Genomic DNA, 21045 nt, shown 5'->3' with positions numbered 1-21045 from the left:
CCTGCATGTAAAAAGCTAGCACCTCAGGGAGAAAGGTTCTGTCCCAGTCCTCTCTGTCCTGTGTTAGATTCACTTTGCGGGGGACAATTCTGGTAGCACAAGGTCCCCTTCCAGTTAATTTTGATGGGGGTTAAAACAGTGGAGCCTGGAGTAGTCACCCTGCTTGCCCTGTCCCAAGGACGGCCCTGGGTGACTCCTCGACACAAGAAGTTTTTTTTTTTTTAAAAAACATGATCCCCCATTTCCTCTGCAATCTGAAATGGAGCCGACTTATCCCGCTGCACACAAAGAGCAGGCTTAGGCGCCTTGCCTGCACCGCATCTCTCCCCAACTGCACTGCAAAAACCCGATTACCTGGAGGTTAAGGTGATGCTGTTGCACTTGCTGTGGCTGCCACTGGTGGAGGCTGCCGGAAGGGTGGCCCTGCTGGGCAGCGACACTGGCATGCGGAATCATCACAGAGGGTGTGAAGACGGGCGCAGGGGCAGGCGCACGGATGGTGGCGCACGTGATCGGTTGCATCTGTATCGTAGCAGGGAGTCCCTGTGGCTCCAGAGCAAACCTGCAAAGCGGAGAAATTAAATGCCTTTATTTCAAAATAAACAGGTATAACTATGCTGCAATTCAAGGTGCTGGTTACTACCTTTAAGGCCCCAGGCAGTGTTCCCTGCAGCAGGGATTAGCAGAGCTCACTGACTACAACTCCCATAATCCCCACCTTTGGCTATTGCAGCTGGGGATTGTGGGAGCCGTAGTCAACGATGTCTGCTAATCCCTGTTACAGGGGTCACTGGCCCCTGGTAACTTAGGGACTGCCTGCTCCCAACAGAATCTGCCCACCTGACTTGGTTGGCTGGGGAGGCTCTGCTGCTCCACATGCCAACATCTACTGAGACCTGTTTGTCGAGCACGAGCGACAGGGCCTGCTCGGTGGCTGCCCCCAAGAAGTGCAACTTGCTCATGGCTGAGATCCACATGGCCCCCTCTCTCCCAGCCTTTCGGAGGAAACTGAAGACCACCCTTTTTATCCAGGCTGTTGACCAATGAGTGGCCCCCAGCGGTCTCTTTCAGGACATAGCTGTGTTTGTTTTATTTTCAGGTTGTTTTATTGAAATTTTATGACTGTTTTTCTCTTGTTGGCTGCACTGGGATCTTAGGACAGAGGATGGTGTGTGTGCATATGTGTATTTTTACATGCGCGTGCGCGCACGCACACACACACACACACAAAATATCCTGAAAATAATGTTTAGGAACATCAGTTTAAGAAACACAGCCTGGCTTCTCAAACCTGAGTCCCCAGACGGCCTTTGGCCATTGGGATGGGAGTTACATAGGAAGCGGCCATATACTGAGTCGGACTACTGGTCCATCTAGCTCAGTATTGTCTAACCAGACTGGCAGCGGCTTCTCCAAGGTTGCAGGCAGAAATTTGTCTCAGCCCTCTCTTGGAGATGCTTCCAGGGAGGGAACGTGGAACCTAGATGCTCTTTCCAGAGCGGCTCCATCCCCTGCAGGGAATATCTTCCAGGGCTTACACATCAAGTCTCCCATTCATATGCAACCAGGGCGGACCCTGCTTAGCTAAGGGGACAAGTCATGCTGGCTACCACAAGACCAGCTCTCCTCTGGGAACTCAAGCTTTAAAACCCTGTATAGCGAGTGGCCATAACCCAGGAAGGTTTAAGCATGTGTTATTCTGTGCTGGGCAGAGCGTCATTAACAGAAGCTTTGAAACAAGGAAATGAAACACAAGCACACTCAAACTGCAGTTTGGTGACCACTTTTGGCCATCTGCAAGTTTTCTACGTGCTCTTCTTGTTGCTTTTATGATGGAATTATACTGCAAACAGTGTTGATATTTTAAAATAGAAACATGGTATATAAACGTTTTCTTAAGACGCAAAGAGTCAAGAGTGACTAGACACAGGGGAGGTCAGAGTTCTGCATATGAAACTGCCTTGTCTTTAATGAGGCCACGTACGGGATTCCTTGTCACAAGGGATGGTGACAGCCACAAGCCTAGGTGATTTTAAATCAGGGGTTAAATAAATTCATTGAACATGATGGCTGAATGGAGCCTCTGGGTTCAGAGGCAGTATACCTCTTAATACCAGTTGCTGGGAAGTTGCCTATACATCTGGGCTTCCGGGAGGCGTCTGGCTGACCACTACGAGCAATGGAGCTGATCGGCCTCATCCAGCACGGGTGCTGGACTGGGTCAGCCTGGAGCCTGATCCAGCACGGCTCTTCCTCTGTTTTTAGATCGGGCAGCCCTCTGGGGTCTCTACAGACAGTCGTAACGACTCCCTTGGGACTGCCAAAAGAAAGTGGTGGCATTGACAAACACCAGCCAAAGGCCGAAAGGATGCCCTGGGTCAGAAGCTGGGGGGGGGGCACTGTCTTCAGAAGCCCACACTCTTCTTTTGCTGGCGCTGACTGGCCTCAGTCCAGCGCCTGCCGGGAGATTCCCAGGAACGGGCTCGTAATGTGGGGAAGGGCTTACTTGGTTTGCTGCCTGCCGGCGTTGCTCTGCGAGGACTGGCTGCTCCCATTAGCACCGGACATCAAGGGCTGCACCGGCTGGTCTAACAACATCCTGTTGGGAAAGCAACAAGTCACCACACGGCAGTGAGGAGGCAGGATCACAAACGGCCAACCCTCCTGCTTGCCTTGTGCAGGAACGTTTTTCAGAAACCTAAGAGAGAGGGGCCGACTAGCTAAGGTGAGCTGCACACTTTGGGACCAGGGGCATCTTCTGGGGGGGAATGATGCAGCCAGCTTGCGGAAGCTAATATTAGCTACTCGCTCCTCTTGTTTACATTTAATACCAAAGCAAAGGCTTCTGGACAGAGCTAGTCCATCTGCATTGGCCTCTGCTGCAAAAAGTGCTGTTCCCTTCTTTAAACCTGTCCAAATCTTCTGCCTTCCTCATCAGCCACCTTATTGATCAAATTTGACAGAGATGAGAGTTAGGAGCGCTTTCCCACTTGCTAGATTCAATGTTCTACCATCCACTGTTGACAGGCTGTATGGCTAGTCTGTGTCCATGTGGGTCTAGAAGATCTGAACCCCTTTTCTTTTCTTTTCTTCTTTATTGGGGGTGGGTTAATTTCCGCAACAATTTACATGATGTATTTATTCCACCATTGCTTATGGGTTTTCCTGGGGGATCTTTGAGGTTCTATGTAATTTTTAAATTAGCTGATACCAGGTGTATGTGACAAGGAAAGTAGCCAGCTTTTTCGTTTTTGCCATCAAAGCACATGGCAAGCTGGTAAAATCCATCGAAACTGAATTGTGTGGAGTCAGTGTTTCTCTTTTTGAGTGTCCCATGGGTGTTTTTTTTTAATGTCATTATTTTAACTACTTAATTTTGGAGTCAAATATCTTTGTTATGGCTAAACCAATACACCAACTGATTTATTTGTTAAATAAATAAAGGAATTGCTTCCGATTGTCCTGTTAAACACTGCTTTCAGAGCTGAGACAAGGGGAAACTAGAGAGAGGGTCTTTGGAGTGGTGGGTCCCCATTTATCTATTCATCTGGAATATTCATGCTCCACCTTGCAGCTTCAAAGGAGAACCAAGACAGCAAACAACAAATTAACAGCAACAACAACAGCAAACAAATTAAAATCTACACCCCACCGGACCCCCTGCAAAAACAATTTAAAAAATGATTTTATGTATTGTTCTAATTTATTTAATATAAATTGTACCCTGCCTTTCCATCCATTAGGAGCCACAAGACAATTAGCAACAATATTAAGCAATACACTTAAAAAGCATTATAAAACATTAGCACGACAAAATGAATACCGTACTTACCCAAATATAAGATGAGATTTTTTTTCCTACTTCTTGCCTCTTAAATATGGGAGTGGGTGGGTTTCGTCTTAGATTCAGAATCCTTTCTCTTTTGGGTAAATACAGGTATAACCTGTCAATACAGGTATAACCTGTATTTAAATACAGGTATAACCTGTATTTTACCTGCTATCTTTTAAGGCATGGTCTTTTACATTCAGAACCGCCTTTTATTTGGGTAAATACAGTAAGGAGGTGAGGGTGTGGAGGGATTAGGTCATCCCTAAAAACAAGGGTGTCATCAAGAGCCTCCTTTACTCATACTTCTTGGCTTTTAACATACCTGATCTGATCTTGGCTGTAATCAGGCTGCTGTGTCCTTTCGCCCATTTCTGCTGGCATCGGAGCAGACACAGTGATGGGGTGTGTTTGGGAGAAGACCATAGGGTTGTTGTACAGGGGCATGGAAATGCTCATCTGCATGGGCATGCAGGCCTGCTGGACCTGGTTTCCTCTTAGGACATGCTTCTGCTGTTGCTGTTGCTGCTGCACCTGATGTATAAATGCATAAAGCTTCATTAGAATAAAGCCCTATTCGGACATTATGTTGTACAAGTGTAGAGATGGCTGTACATTCATAGATATGTTTGTGGGCATGACTGTACCTGTGTTCATTTTAAAAGTCATCCTGGATGCCGGCCCCTCAAATGCAAGGTTCAGATAGGAAGTGTACTGCAGTACCGGCGTTCAGCATAACATGTGAACGACTGTATCTGTGTGTACACTGAACACTCATCATATGAGTGTTCAATGTAATGTGTGAATAGGGCTTAAATGTTACTGCAATCCAGCTTTAAAAAGAACAAGGCATTTGGTTTACTAGAGGAACAAATAAATCACAACCTGGGTGATGAATCTCAGTTACCCTGGACTATGTTTTGTGTTTTTATGCCAGATTGTTTCTTATGAATGCTTTGAGGGTTTTTATCCTTACTTATGAGGGTTTTCAGTTTTCTTTGTATTTGTTCGGTTTATTGGCCTCACGTGGAAGGCACTTTGTATATTGTGTACTGCATTTTGTGAGGCCAGTAGACTAATAAAATGCCGTCTGTCTTACCTGGGTTGACGTGACGCAAGGTTCCCTGAGGAATTGCTGCGGTGAAGGCAAGTGTGTGCCACAGTACTGCTTTGATCCCATAAGGCCTGGTTGCTGGGACTTCTTGGGGGTCGCTTGCCTACTCCCTGTGCTGGTGGCCGTTGCCTGTGGTTGAGAAGGCCTTCGTGGGCTCTGGTGCTGCACGTTGTTGAAGACCATGGGCATCGGCTGCTGCATGAACATCTGTTAAAAAGGGGCGAAGAGGAAGACGAGACGCCTTCAGGTTTTGTTTCGACCACTGAACACATAATAATAATAACAACAACAACAACAACAATAATAATAAAATTCTGGCATCCCAGGTCCTTGGGAAGGACTCGATGTCTGGATAAAACAAACCAGTCAATAACACCTGTCTGACAGTGTAAACAAGAAATAATAATAATTAATAAATACTTGTTAGCTGCCCCATAAAAAATTGTTCTCTGGGTGACTTACCACACACATCGAAACATAAGATACTCAGCCATAAAGCTCACTGAGTGACCTTAAGCCAGTCTCTCTCTCTCACCCTAACCTACCTCACAGGGTTATTGTGAGGATAAAATGGAGGGTGAGGGAACCACGTATACCTCCCTGAACGCCTTGGAAGAAAGGTAGGATAGTAGGATACTACTACACAAATAAATTAAAAAAACAGAAAATAAACAAAGAGTAGACAGGCACAAAAATACAGTATCTGGGCCTGTCAAATTGATCAAACAACTTGTACAGATTTAGTCTGCAGCAAAGAGAGAACGAGCATCCTCTTAACTAACCCTGGGTCCCCAGATTGTGTCTGGGGATAATGGGAATTGTAGTTCAACGACGAAGCTGTTCACACGGCCGAAAACTGGGTAGGACACGTGCCCTACCCTGGTTTAGGAGCTCTGTGTGCTCCTAATTTTCGGTTATGTGGAAACAGGAGAGCCCTTAAAACCTGTTTGGCCTGGCCTTCCAGGGTTTTTAAAATGTTGTAAATGGTTTTCAGGGGTTTTTTTTCAACTGTTTGGAATGTTTTAACGGTTATTGTTTTATGGTGTTTTACAACCTCTGTTTTTAAACTGATTATAATTGTCTTGTTTTAATGAAAACCGCCCTGAGCCATTTTGGAAGGGCGGTATAGAAATTGAATGAATGAATAAAAAAATGAATAGAGAAACAAACAATTGGGTAGGAGAAGAGAGAAGTGATTGTGTGGGAGACAGGAGCTGGATGGGACAGAGCCATCCTACCCCACTCTCATATCCGGCTCCTATCGCCCACACAATCATGTCTCCCTCCTCCTACCTATAATAATAATTTTTTTAAATTAATTAATTAATCAATCGATAAACTTAATTTGTTAGCTGCCCCATAACAAATTGTTCTCTGGGCGGCTCAGAACACGTAACACATCAAATCATAACAGACACACACCCACATGGTCTAGTGGCATATTCACCCACAACCAAAAATAGGGAGCACACACAGCTCTCAAACCTTGGTTGTTCTCGGTTGTGTGAACAGCCTCAACATCTGGAGACCCAAGGCTGGGAACCGTGGCCCTGGCTCGACGGCCAGAGAAGCCACGAGGTGTCACCCAACCTTGGAGCAGAAGATCAGTGCTGGGACTCCACACTGCTGTGATTAACACTGAGCCTTTCCTAGGAGAAGTAGCTGCATTTTGCAAGGAAAGGTTTGTATTTCTTCTTCTTTTTTTAAAACTTGACCTAAAATGTTACGGGTAAAATAATCCTGTTACTTTTCGAAGCGAGTCCCTTCTCTCTGCTGGCCAAGAAATGACCTCTGAAGGTACAGAGTATAGTCATGGTTGGAGTGGCATTAATCAGGAGGATCTGACGCTGCAGCAAATGCAAAAAGGGGGGAAACTCCCCAGGGTCGCAATTTAAGAGAGAGTCAGGTTTGACGGTCAGTGACTGTTGCTGGTGTCTACCTTATGTTTCTTTTTAGACTGTGAGCCCTTTGGGGACAAGGAGCCATCTTATTTATTTATTATTTCTCTATGTAAACCGCTTTGGAAACCTTTGTTGAAAAGTGGTATATAAATTGTTATTTGTTGTTTGCTTAGGCTCACTGAAATGAACAGGTGCACGAATTCCCAACTCTGGGCTCAGCTAGAGTTCCTACAGCTTATTCACATTCTCTGCCACAAGCTGTGGTGACAGCAGCCAACAACCTGGATGGCTTGAAGAGGGGTTTGGATATCTTCATGGAGGAGAGGTCTATCAATGGCTACTAGTCGGAGGGCAATAGGCCACCTCCAGCCCCAGAGACAGGAGGCCTCTGAATCCCAGTTGCAGGGGAGTAACAGCAGGAGAGAGGGCAGGCCCTCTTGCCCAGAGGTACACTTAGGTAATCTTGGAGCCTGGACCTAAAGGCCTTTGGAGCCCCCTGACCTGCTACAAGTTAAGCATCATCATCCTATACACACACACACACACACACAACATGACAAACACCGTATTCTTAAACCATGGGGTATATTTATGCAAATATGCAGTAGCAGAAACCTTTTAACATACCACTTAACATATTCCCACCCCACATTTTTCTCTCCTCACTCCCCCTTCTGTCTCTAAAGCACCTGGCACAGGTCACAATCATACTCGGCTGCCCGGTGCAGTGCAGGCCAGTGGCAAACACACCACCTGGGACACTCTCAAGAATATTTGGGGGGCCCCCGGGGGTGTGGAGGCCCTGGACTTCGGCCCCAACGTCCCGGGGCTAGCGTGCCACTGCTCTTGCCTGTGGGCTTCCCAGAGGCATCTCTGGTGGGCCACTGTGGGGAACAGGACGCTGGTCCAGATGGGCCTTGCAGTCCTTGCAGAGGTACCTGCAGATTGGAGTCTTGCACCAGCTGCAGCTGTTCCTTGATGACATGGAGCTCCTCTTGCTGTGTCTTGATGTCAGCCTGCAGGATGCGCGTTCTCTCCTCCAGCTGCTCTTTCAGCTGATGCATCATCCCGATCTGGGCTGGGAAGTGGTACACGGGCTGCAGGGGCAGACGAGAGAGAAGGAAGATAAGCCTCTGGATGGAGCGCTGGCAAGTGTGCCCACAGAAGCCAGTTCACCTCTGCCATGCCCATGAAATTGGTCCTTAGCCCAAATCTCTGCAGGGCTGGGACCGTAGCTCAGAGGAAGAGCATCTTGCTTGGCATGGAGAAGGTCTCAGATTCAAATCCTGCCACCTCCAAAATCTCCTGTTCCTACTTGTGCTTTCTGGGCATGTGCAAACTGGCTCATTAGACTGACCAAGGGTCTAAGGAGCTTCCTGTGATGGCATCCGCACACTGCTCCTGGCAGCCGCTGACTTAAGGACAACACACAGCGCAAAGACATGATGTCACCCCTTGCACAAAGCCAGACATTACTGGGATGGTGAAGAAGGCAGCGGATGCTCCATTACTCTGGCAGCCTCGAGTTAGGCCTTTGGACCTCCCTCCATTTACATGCCGGGCAAGCATGTGCAGCACTGACTGCCCACCGCCTTTGACGTACCATGACCGCTTGCTGCGCAGGAACTGGAGGCTGCGTCATGTGATGCTGTGTGAGATGTTCAGCAGGTGTTTGAGGGGTTATTATACCCTGTGAAAGGAAACAGACTGTAGAGCATCTGCTTGGCATGCAGAAGGTCCCAGGTTCAATCCCTGGCGGCATCTCCAGGTAGGGCGGGGAGAGACTCCTGCCTGGAACCCTGGAGAGCCGCTGCCAGTAAGCGTTGACATTCCTGAGCTAGATGGACCAAAGATCTGACTCGGTAGAAGGATCTTCTTAAGTACCTATGTCATCTTTTGCTGCCCAGTTGACAATCATATCTGCTAGTCAGCTGCGGAGGAGAGGAGAGCTGGTCTTGTGGTAGCCAGCATGACTTGTCCCCTGAGCTAAGCAGGGTCTGCCCTGGTTGCATATGAATGGGAGACTTGATGTGTGAGCCCTGGAAGATATTCCTCTTAGGGGATGGGACTCCTCAGGGAACAGCATCCAAGCTCCAAGTTCCCTCCCTGGCAGCATCTCCAAGATAGGGCTGAGAGAGACTCCCGCCTGCAACCTTAGAGAAGCTGCTGCCAGTCTGTGAAGACAATACTGAGCGAGATGGACCAAGGGTCTGACTCAGTATATGGCAGCTTCCTATGTTCGTATGACCACCTGGCTGAGTCAGAGAGCTCCTCTAGGTCAGCTGACCACCTCACATGCATTATAATACAAACAACCCTGCTGAGTGAGCGGAAACTCACTTCTGTTTGTTTGTTTTCCTGGTCTGTGACTGTAATAAAGAGATACTACTACTGCTGTACTCTTTCCTGTTTAACAGGGGAGAGCAGCAAGCCCTATCCAACCCCAGCACATCATTCGAGCAGGGGTGGTGGTTGGTGTCTACCTTCTGTTTCTTTTTTAGACTGTGATTCCTTTTGGGACAGGGAACCATCTCGTTTATTATTTCACGTTTCTGTGTGAGCCACTTGGAGAACGTTTGTTGGAAAGTGGTATATAAATGTTCATGTTCAGAGTAGTGCTAAAGCACCAGTGCTTTCAGCTCAAGACCTGATGGACTCCCCGACTCCAGCTGGAGGGAATCTCCTCTCCGCCTCGCTTGGAAATACAGCCTGGAAATGGCCCCGTGACTTACTGGTGTGCTGCTGCTGGAGGCCAGCCTCAGGGGTGCCTTGTCGGATTGCCCCATTGGCAAGGACTGCCTGGTAGGGGTGCTGGCATCCGTATGCCGGATGGACGAAGTGGCTGCGGAGGAGAAACATCCTTTAGGGTGGTGGTAACAATATTATTTTCTGTATTTATTTACTGCCTGATAGGTGTATCTCTAGGTAGTGTGCACAATTTAAAACACAACCAATATAAAACGGAGTGTTAAAAAAAAACCCAGTTTCACAGAATAAAAAGTTTAAACGATTTCATGAAGTGCTTGGGCCACTCTGGGAAGAGCATCTGCATATGCTTGCATGCAGAAGGTTCCAAGTTCCCTCCCTGGGAGCATCTCCAGGATCTGGCTGGGAGAGACTCCTGCCTGCAGCCTTGGAGAAGCTGCTGCCAGTCTGTGAAGACAATAGTGAGCTAGACGGACCAAGGGTCTGACTTGGTATATGGCAGCTGTCTATGTTCCTAAGCTTTGAAAGCACCATGAGGGCTGGGGAGGAGGGAAGGTTGCCAGCAGCCACCTCTCCCCGCGAGCTTGGTAAGGAGTGAGGAGAGGTGCTCTGAGCAAAGCTTGCAAGAGTCAGATTGGCCCCAAAGATCTGCGCCACATGGCGGCAGCATGGGGCATTTTGCTGCTCTATTGCTGCCCCAATAATCTGCTGCTTGAGGCAATCGCCTCACCTTGCCTTATCAAAGGGCCGGCCCTACAGATATACAATGAAGAAGATGAAGACGAAGAAGGGAAGCCAGGTCTATCACTAGCTCCTACTCTGGTGTCTTTAGGCCACCTCCAGCCTCAGAGGCAGGATGCCTCTGAATACCAGTTGCAGGGGAGCAACAGCAGGAGAGAGGGCATGCACATACCTCTTGCCTGTGGGCTCCCCAGAGGCATCTGGTGGGCCACTGTGGGAAACAGGATGCTGTTTCCTTTCTCCTGTGGGAAACAGGAGACCAAATAGGCCTCCTTGGGCCTGATCCAGCAGGGTTGTCCTCATGTTTTTATGTTCAAGAAGATACCTACATGCAGAGTCAGAGAGGGCCGTATGTGACGATCGGCGGGAACTGTGAGATGATACGGACACCTTATCCCGGCTGGCTTCTTGGTTGGTTACACACTGCCGGATATCAATGTAGCTACCATGACTCTGAAAAAGAGCATGCAATATTGTTAAGGGCAGAAACCAGCTCACCCTGGAAAACAAAACCACAACACATCAACATTCCTCAGGATCCACTGCCGTAAGTAGGCATGTCCTCTTTCGGTCTCAGGAAACTGTCCTCACAACCATTTGCTCCAAGATAATTCTGAGTTCAGCAGAACTTTGGAGCAAAGAGAAGTGGCTTGGGAATCATGGACGAGAAGCAAGAATCTTAACTATGGTTACTGAAAGCACTCTGAGGTCCTGTTTATATTTTTGCTCTGAGATTATCTGAAGTTCTCTCAACGGAATAAGAGTGAAATGTCCCTTGGGGTGTTATTGCAAAGGTCCTCCAGACTCCAGCTTTATTTTGCTGCGTGTAATTTGCTGGACACTGTTCCAGGAGCTCTTGGGCTGGGGTTCTTCTTTACACAACGGGCAGTTGGAACTCACTGCCACCAGATGGGTCAACGGCTACCAACCTAGGTGGTTTTTAAAAGGGGATTAGACAAATTCTTGGAGGATAGGACTATCAATGGCTACTGGCCTTGATAGCTGGATATTTCCATCAGGATTGGGTGGGCATGCCTGAACACCTGGCACTAGGGAACACCAACAGGAGGGGGCAGTGGCCCTCTTTCCCCTTCTGGTGGGCTTCCCAGATGCACTAAGTTGGCTACTGTGGGAAACAGGACGCTAGACTAGATGTGCCTTGGGCATGATGCAGCAGGACTTTCCCTCTGTTCTTACAAGAGTCCATGGAAAAGCTTTGATGCAGTGTGGGAACAACGAACCAAAATGATGCAAGCTTTCGAGTTCTCCAGAACTCTTCATCTGGCGGGATGGCAAAGCAAGAGGAGCAGGGGGAGGAAAAGTCTCCAGGTAGCCAGGTTGGTTTTTGTTTGTTTGTTACACGGCAGAACACAATGGCTTTCTGCCCTCTTGCTCTTATATCCCCTTTACCCATCACTGGTGATCGGCAACAGATTTGTGCGTATAAATAGCAACACGCCTTTTATAACTAGCTGCCTTCTGCCCAATTTCTCCCACATGTCACAGTTCATTGGCTTCCAGAATGAATGAATAAATGAATGGACGGATGGATGGATGAATGATTGGAGGAGGCAGGCTGACTAAGAAGAGGGACAACATGCACTCCTTAGGGCAGAGGAAGAGGAACAGGAGGAGGAGGAAGAGACACGGCCGCAGATATGGTTTGCCAGTTCCGTTCGCCTCCCAGCTAGCAGCTGAAAATGCCTTATCCTGCATTGTTAGGGTTTTAGGAGTGGCGGCTTGCCCTAACGACCCAGGAGGGTGCCAAAGGAGGCTGTTCGTCAGGTAGAGCTGCACGGTTAACTGCACAGCTCTACCTGATGAACAGTCAGCCTGCGGGCAGCACAGCTCTCGGATGTGGTGGGAGAGAGAGGAGCAACCTGAGCTGTCACTGGGAAGCAGAGGCAGCTGCCTCTCTTCATCAACAATTGTTTTATCTGAGGTGATATGAGGATTCTGTCTACCGTGGGATGCCCAACTGGGTTGCTAGAAAGGGTCCAATGTGTGGTGAGATACCACATTTCCTCAAGACTGCAAAAGCCTCCCTTTCAGAAAACCTAGTGGAATGAGCCTTTTGCACGATATTGCTGTTCCACGTAGACAGAGAACACTGCAGGTTGCAAATAAATACAGTTAAGCAATTATATAACTAATTCTGCAAATTCCAGCAGCAGAATTCACTGAAAATTATTTGTTTTATATCCCATCCTTCCAGTAGCTTACAAAATTAGTAAAACAGATAAAACAATATAAAATAAATAAAATTAACAGAAGCAAATGTAAAAGTAGCAAGTTAACAAGTTACAAACTCACCAGATGTGAGCTGCAGATAAAACACTGAAAAACACCCATTATTTTTTAGATGCCAGGAAAGACTAAAAAGCCCAATTTAAAGATTCTATAACAAAGCTTCACCTGAAGTTACGCTGGCATCTCATTATGAAAACACGGACCAAGGTTTATTTTTAAAACGTTAACTGAGTTGACCCTATTAATTGGGCAGGCATGATGATGCCAAATTGATTATTCACAAAGGCAGTGGAAAGTAGTGTTGTGGTCACCGTCCTGCAACCATCTGCACAGCGTCAGATGCAGCAGTGATCTAGAGAAAACAGATCAATCGCATCCCTTCCCTCCCAATCTTTGTCTGGCTCAAACTGGTGAGTCAACCTAAAAGCACCAGTGACATCGTCGTTTGAAATCCTGCCCACCCAAGTCCTGCCTTCCTGTCATTTTCTTGCACACAGGGAGAAACATCGACATGCATAATTCTATGCTTTTCATAGCCCAGTGGTGCAAAACACATTTTGCATTTAGGAGGTCCTGGGTTCGGTCCCTGCCATCTCATATTAAAGGATGGCTTGAGAAAGGGAGAAAGGCTTGAGAAGAGACTTCGCTTCCCAGGACGGTGGAAAGCTAGAACAGGCAGGCAGTAATGAGCTAGACTGACCATCACTCTGATATTGGGGCCGTAGCAGCGGAAAGAGCTCCCGGCCTCACCTCGCTCTCTGCTGCTTCTACTGTACCTTCATAGGTGCTGCATTATAATATTAGAGACTTCTTAAAAAAACACATGCAATTATTCTTGGGGCGGGGTCTAATCATCAAAAGGCAGCTGTTAGCCCGTCTCTTTTAAGCACCTAGTAATCCCTGATGCAGATCACCCGTCATTTCACTCGAAGCAAGGGCCAGTTCACACATGAACATGCATCACTCTTTTTCTTACATTTGTGAATGGGATGTCTTGGGGGCAGGGGGCGAAACTGGAAAAACATTGTGCTTGAGATAATGTGACGCAGTAAAGTTCTGTCTGTAGGGATGGCTCTTTTATACAGGCAAGTCACTACCGGAATGCCTGAGTCATGCTCTAGTGAATCCCTGATGGAGGATTCCCACAGGCACACTCACAGAGATGTCTAAAAGGTGATGTCAGGATACTGCACACACCCATTTCTTTTAGAAAGAGGATATGCAGACTTTGGTCCTGGCATGACATGTGACATTTCTTTCCTAATCTACTAAGAATACATTTTTAAAAGTATTTAAAGATTTGTGCAAGTCAACAGCACGGCTATATTTGGTTTTTTTTAAAAAAAACCACATTAGATGTGTACCCCCCCCCCCACAGTGGCAACAGGAGTTCTGGCAGTACAAACACAGATGCAACTAACTATCCACATTATTATAAGCGAGGTATATAAAGGCTGACTTTATAACTGTGTCCTATGTGACACCTGAAAATTGTCCAAGATTCCATGACATATCTGAAATTAAAATTCTTGCATGAATCCAAAGGAAGCAGAAACAAAACAGACACCCACCCTGCACGATTTCCCCCCAAATGCCAGTTTGTTACAGCTGCAAATACTCTGAATATGCAACAATCCCAAAGTCCCTTGTTCTCTCTTTCCAGTATACAATACCTTCAAAGACGAAGACGCTAGTTCAATGGATGACTCCTCAAGGCCGAGATCTCTTCTTCTTTCAGCTCGAACCTCGGCATAACTAAATTTTCAAAATTCAGAAAGGATAAACATCAGGAAAAAAGAAGAAAAAAATGATAACATAATAAAAGCATATTGCTTTTCATTTGTTGCACATAATTTATTATCATCATCATTATTATTATTTATTTGATTTCTATACCGCCCTTCCAAAAATGGCTCAGGGCAGTTTACATAGAGAAATAATACATAAATAAGATGGATCCCTGTCCCCAAAGGGCTCACAAACTAAAAGAAACACAAGATAGACACCAGCAACAGTCACTGGAGGTCCTGTGCTGGGGGTGGATAGGGCCAATTACTCTCCCCCTGCTAAATAAAGAGAAATCATCCCATTAAAAGGTGCCTCTTGGACAAGTTAGCAGGGGTGATCTTCACGTTTGCTGTGTCAATAATGCGTTTTCCCAGCAGTCAAACTGTAATATTTTGTTCTTGAAAACATGCAATTATTTCCTCCCAATACTGCTATTAGGACTGTTAATTGTGTGGTTCCATAAATGAAAGATATGCCTATTGCTTGTGAAATGAATGGTGCCAATTCATATGGCATCATAAAACTCCTTTTATCAAATTTCACAGCAGGATGTTTTCTCAGCTGGGTTTTCAGTTGCCGGTATTGTAAAATATGATCAGCTATTTGTTTGCTTGTTTATATCACACAATCCATATTTATTTTCCTTTACCATGAATGAAATGGGAGGTCCCTATCCCAATGGGCTGAACTACTGAGAAAATGACACACTGCGGTCAATGGGCATGGAGGAGGGAAATGCAATTAGTGGAATCAGGGTGTTATACTGGCACAAACAGTTAAGATGAGGAGTGTTTTCAACATTTCACCCTTAAATGCCCTAAACATTCTATTGCTTACAAAATAAAAAGAATCCATCCAATCCCTCTGAAATCGTGCAGATATCAACTAAGAGGCCAAAGACCCCACCCCTCCAAATTTGGTGCAAATCCGTTACAAAATGGCTGAGATACAGCAGTTTTAAAAGAGGTTCCTAAAAGAGGTTTCAAAGTTTTGGCAACCTTTTTTCACCATAGATGATGTGTGTGTGTGTGTGTATATATATATATATAAATATATTGTATGTCTTTTTAACATTCTGGTGTAGACTGCTCTTGAACATGGAGGTTCTACATCAGAGCCAAACTGCCAGTGAAGCTTCACTTGGCCATACTTAAGAAATGAAACCCCCATATACACAGGTGGTTGGGCTCTCTTGTAGAACCTCCATGTTCAAGAGCAGTCCACACTGCAACAATAGTTTGTTGGCACTGGGTGCGAATGGTTTCTGTGATTTCCTTGTTGCACTTCTTTGGAGCTTTCTGGAAGCATGTAGCTGAGCATTGAGAAAGAGGATGCTGGACTGGAGTAAACATGTCTTTTCCACCAGCATTTTGACAACTGAGCCTGCAATTCTTGTTAGAGCACAAGTAAAAAATGTAATCCATCTTAACTCTCATCTTAAAACAAAGGTTTCTGGATTACTGAATTTAGGCTTCCTTACAGCAGGGGTTATGTGAGGACAAAGGGGTTAAAGTGTCAGTAGTTTGATAACTGCGGAAGGGTGGGGTGTTAATTCATGGTGGAAAGCACAGAAAGATGAGAATGGCTGTGCTCTGTCAGTCTGACCTGAGGAATACAGGACAGAATGGAAGAAATCTAATATAAATTCAATTAGGGAGTTGAATTGTGAGAACTGAAACAAATATAAAGGTCATTTTGCCCCTGAGTTACTTCCATTGACTTCTGTTTTATTTAGTACAGGTTTGAGGAAGGAGGAACACAAGGGAATTTTGATATGTGGTTACAGAATGGTACTTCCAGGTTTATAGATACGTTGGGAAATCTTAGTTTTATCGCATATGAGAATTTACTGGTCTCGCACTCGGCAGCAGTTCTCCAGGGTTTCAGAAAGGAAAAATGGTCTTTCCTACCTTGCTATCCTATATCCTTTAACTAGAGGCAGCAGTAACTGAACTGGGAATCTTAGGCAGGCAGCAGTATATGACCCACAAGTAAACTATGGGACTTCGACGGATGCTAGGGTTCCCCAAACACAGTTTGGAAACCACTACATGTGTTTGGAGGTGTTGCAACAAATTAAATGATATATTAGTAAAGTAAAGTTGTGCCGTCAAGTCGGTGTTGACTCCTGGCGACCACAGAGCCCTGTGGTTGTCTTTGGTAGAATACAGGAGGGGTTGACCATGGCCATCTCCCGCGCAGTATGAGATGATGCCTTTCCGCATCTTCCTATATTGCTGCTGCCCGATATAGGTGTTCCCCATAGTCTGGGAAACATACCAGCGGGGATTTGAACCGACAGCCTCTGGCTTGCTAGTCAAGTTATTTCCCCACGGCACCATTAGGTGGCTTAAATGATATATTAAAGATTAAGTGTGCCGTTGAGTCGGTGTTGACTCCTGGCGACCACACAGTGACTAGAGGATAACACAATGCGGTCATTCACACAAGTGACAGCTTTTCTTCCTACTTCGGTCAAATGGTGGGTATGAAAGCAGGGTCGGATGGCATTGTTCTACCCAGCTCTCGCTCTCTCACTCTCCTCCTACCTAGTTGTTTGCTGACACACAACTGAAAATTGTGAGTGCACACAGCTCCCAAACTTGTGTAAGACACTTGTCCCACTCAGTTTTCGGTTGGGTGGACAGCCTCAATGTGTTTCCGATGTCTCTAATTGGTTTGCTGTCTGGTTTCAGTTTCTCATCTGTGTATGAAATTGCTGGGAAGGAAAAATGGAACATGTTCTTATTAGCAGCCAATACAGCTTCCAGGCTTTAGGTTCGGCTGCCAAAAAAAAAAAAAAATGAGTAATGAAAATACAGTGACATTCCCCCCCCCCCAAATCTCAACCATAATCATTTTATATAATTGAGTGCCTTCACAAGCCAGCACACATAGCCAAATATTTGAACAGACAGCGTTCTGGTTGAAGGCACAGATAAATAACAGCAGACATTTCTTACCTAACTACCGTGTGGGTACACACAATAAACTCCGGCTTAGAGTTCCATTGATGGTAGGTGATGTAATAGTGTGTTTGCAGCCATATCCATTGCTGGCCTTTAGTCAAGAATCTGTAGTAGCAAGACTTTCCTTTTCCAAACTGCATCACTGTAATGTAAAACAGGCGTTGCGTGAGCACCATCCAACACAGTACGGTTTTGTAATCTCTGATCAAAGAAAACATGAATACACACTCCCTGTCTCTGCTTTCCCCCCTCTTTTCCCCTATGAGTGTACAAAGTCATACATATGATTTATTTAATTTTACGTTTATATCTCACTCTTCCTCCAAGGAGCTCAGAGCAGTGCACATGATTATGTTTGTCGTCACAACAACCCTGTGAGGGAGGTTAGGCGGAGAGAAAAGTGATTGGCCCAGGGCCAGCCCGTGAGCTTCATGGCTGAACGAGGATTTGAACTCAGGTCTCCCCAGTCCTAGACCAACACTCTAATCCAGGGCTTCTTAACCTTGGGCCCCCAGATGTTGTTGGCTCCTACAAAGGCCATGTCTGGGGATTCTGGGAGTTGTAGTCCAACAACATCTGGGGGCCCAAGGTTAAGAAACCCTTCTCTAACCTCTACACCATGCTGGCTCCCCATACATAATCTCCATACAGGTCAAAATAACACTCAGCATATGAGACAATATCCCAAAAGCCACTTAATGAGGCTCTACACATGATCGGTGTGTAGATCCTAATATGGTTCTGCGGGAAGAACGGGTCAAGAACGGGTCTATCTGACTGACTTCTATGCCACCCTTCCAAAAATGGCTCAGGGCGGTTTGCATCCCTTCCTGGCATGGAGATCAGTGGGAGGGGGACGTTTCACCTGCTAGATTTATGTACGTTTGGCCGCTGTTAAAGGCACAAGAGCAGGGTCTGCACAAACAAGTTGGCAACCCTACCAAAGCCGGGGGGGGGGGGAGGAGGCTGTGAATGGGGAGAGAGACAGGGTACAGCGGCAGCTAGCAGGGCTTAAAGAGAAACGCAGAAACCCTGGCAGCCAGCTAAGTCTGCTTCCTAATCTTGTTAATGAGAACATCCAGAACACTCTGTAACAGGTCATGCAGTCCAGACAGTGCCAGGAGTTAGAGCGAGCTCTGCTGCAGAGATCAGTTTAATTCTCGTTACTTCAGCCCAGCAGCCAAAGACATCAACTGCCTCGGCGGAGGCTGCGATGTGCCAACCCAACCCACACAGGGATTGACCGGCTGTCCATAGGGAAAGAGCTCCCCTATCGAGTTTGCCCATCGAAGGAGAGCCCAAGAAGGGAAGTCGCTTCTGTGCTGAACCACAGCACTGGATAATGCAGCACTGCGGGGGTGATAAACAGCGGCAATGAACCGTTTAACAGCCACCTAACACAACGATACCGCAGGTGAAACTTTCCCCATCACTTCAAATCCATTCAAGGAAGAGCTTCCAAGAGTGGGGGAATAGCTTGGCCCTCCACCTGCCCCCCGCCCCCATTTCTGTTTCAGAAATCTAACGGGGGGGGGGAGCTCACTCAGCCAGAAATGCACTTTGCCCCTTCTGTGCCCCACTCTGGTGTTTTTTTTAATATAGTGCTTCCACTGAAGGCTTGACCTGCCAGACTGCTGACTGTTTGCTACTAAGGACACAAAAACCCTGCCCTCCTCCAATGAAAAGCCTCGTCAAAAAGCATCCGCCTGTAAACTGCAACCGTAATATTCCATCAAGTCACTGGCAAGTTGTGCATTTTCATGCCCCACACAAAGAGCTGCTAAATATCTGCTATTTAAGGGACGCTTCCATATTTTAAAATACTGCACCACCACCAGAAGTTCCTCGTTGCAGAAGGGCAGGGGTCCAAATGGTTCACCTGTTCTCTTTTGCTACACAGAATGCATTGGCAAAACAGCACGCTTTCTGAGCAGCAGAGAGCTCTATTTCAAGAACTAAAAGGAACCTGCATCCCTGAGTCAGATGAGAACTGACAATTGTATAGGAATAAAGTGCCATTTTCTTCACAAGGGCTTTTTGGTGGCTTGTAGTTCCATCCTAAAGGGAGTACAGAAGCAAGCAAGCGATGCGGTTAAAATACACATATTGATAAGGGGGAAGGACACTTACACTGTTCGTGGCACCTAGCAAGGAGCTCTAGATCGTCCGCATGGTAATAGTCGTAACCCGACGTCCCAAGCACCTCGAAGGGCAAGTAACCAATGATAGGCGGGGCTCTGGAAGAAGCAACAAGGAGGAAATAATAATAATAATATTTTATTTTACATTTCTATCCCACTCTTCCTCCAAAGAGCCCAGAGCTAAGTTATGTTTCTCCTCACAACAACCCTGTGAGGTATGTTAGGCTGAGAGAGAAGTGACTGGCCCAGAGTCACCCGGTGAGTTTCGTGGCTGAATGGGGACTTGAACTCATGTCTCCCTGGTCCTTGTCCAACACTCTAACCACTGTACCACACTGCCTCTCCAATACAGAACTCACAATTCTGTGAGCTTTGCAGCTTGCAAGAACTAGGGCTGTGCACGGAACTGGTTTGGAGGCCCTTTATGGGCCTCCGAACCGATTCGAAAGACCAGCGGTTCGGAAGGTTTGAAGGTGGGGGGGGATCTCTTTCAGGGCAGGGGAGGGTGCTCTTACCCCTCCCACCGCATCCCCCCACCTGCGCTGCCTTTTAAAATGGTCCAGCAGAGCGGCAGCGTACTCCAGAGGTTGCCGCTGTGTGTGTGTGTGCATGTTACAAGGTGCATGAGAGTACGCCGTGCGTATGTGCAGCAACCTCTGGTCAAGTTGATGTCGACTCCTGGGGTAGTAAGGCTACAGCTTCCATAATCAAGTCCATTGCAGCTGGGAATGATGGGAGATAAAGCCCAATCTCACCTGGAGACCAGTGCTCCCTCTAACAGAGATTCCCAGATGTTGTCGACTACAACTCCCATCACCCCCAGCCAAAGGCCACTGCAGCTGGGGATAATGGGAATTGTCATTAACATCTGGAAATCCTTGTTACAAAGAACACTGCTGGGAACCCTTGCCTTTTGGAGGTAGAAACAAACCTTGCACGATAGCACATAATATGGTTGTTTGGAAATGCAGAACCCAAGATGCATTTTGGATTTTTGTGAGCAAAGTTATATACTGTTTGGGGGCACTGTTTTCCTACTGGTGTCCAAGAATCCCTCGTGGGTGTTAATGGTGAGAGCTAAGGCAGTTTCTAGCACTTATAACATCAGTTAATTTAATTACCTCCCTGCCCTAAGGGCTCGTGGGGGTTTTGAGGGGAGGATTTCTGGGTCCTTAGCTCTCTCACCCTTCATTGACATTACTGACAAAATATATCAGAGCTGTACAACTTCGCCCTACAGATGTTTTCAAACGACCATCTCCAGCCACAGGGGCCAAGAGTCAGAAATGATGGGAGGTGTGGTCCAACATCTGGAGCTCATCAGGGAGGAGAGCTGGTCATATGGTAGCAAGCACGACTTGTCCCTTTTGCTAAGCAGGGTCCAGCCTGGTTTGTATTTGAATGGGAGACTACATGTGTGAGAGCACTGTGAGATATTCCCCTTAGAGGATGGGGCCGCTCTAAGAGCACCTGCTTGCTCAAATGCAGAAGGCTCCAAGTTCCCTCCCTGGTAGCATCTCCAAGATAGAGCTGAACCTTAGAGAAGCCGCTGCCAGTTTGGGAGACAATACTGAGCTAGATGGACCAAAGGTCTGACTCAGTATAT

At 46.7% G+C, this 21045-nt stretch overlaps 1 protein-coding gene across 4 annotated transcripts in view; it reads right to left on the bottom strand.

Moving 5' to 3' along the window:
* Positions 1 to 21045, bottom strand: part of PASD1 (PAS domain containing repressor 1) — a 129931-nt gene that overhangs the window by 7597 nt on the left and 101289 nt on the right. For all 4 annotated transcript variants that reach the window (XR_008311607.1, XM_053273581.1, XM_053273580.1 and 1 more), the window contains 11 exons: positions 19429 to 19535; positions 17293 to 17440; positions 14215 to 14296; positions 10621 to 10744; positions 9577 to 9686; positions 8448 to 8534; positions 7783 to 7941; positions 4929 to 5150; positions 4155 to 4363; positions 2507 to 2599; positions 355 to 562 (listed from right to left, as the gene is read on the bottom strand). Coding sequence is in view for 3 of the 4 variants with exons in the window: in XM_053273581.1 (XP_053129556.1) it covers positions 355 to 562; positions 2507 to 2599; positions 4155 to 4363; positions 4929 to 5150; positions 7783 to 7941; positions 8448 to 8534; positions 9577 to 9686; positions 10621 to 10744; positions 14215 to 14296; positions 17293 to 17440; positions 19429 to 19535 (1549 nt within the window). In the remaining variant the exon portion in view is untranslated. The remainder of the gene's footprint in view (positions 1 to 354; positions 563 to 2506; positions 2600 to 4154; positions 4364 to 4928; positions 5151 to 7782; positions 7942 to 8447; positions 8535 to 9576; positions 9687 to 10620; positions 10745 to 14214; positions 14297 to 17292; positions 17441 to 19428; positions 19536 to 21045) is intronic.

The sequence above is a fragment of the Hemicordylus capensis genome, chromosome 11, assembly GCF_027244095.1.
Source record: "Hemicordylus capensis ecotype Gifberg chromosome 11, rHemCap1.1.pri, whole genome shotgun sequence".
Taxonomy (NCBI): Eukaryota; Metazoa; Chordata; class Lepidosauria; order Squamata; family Cordylidae; genus Hemicordylus; species Hemicordylus capensis.
This window is presented reverse-complemented; position numbering and strand designations above follow the sequence as displayed.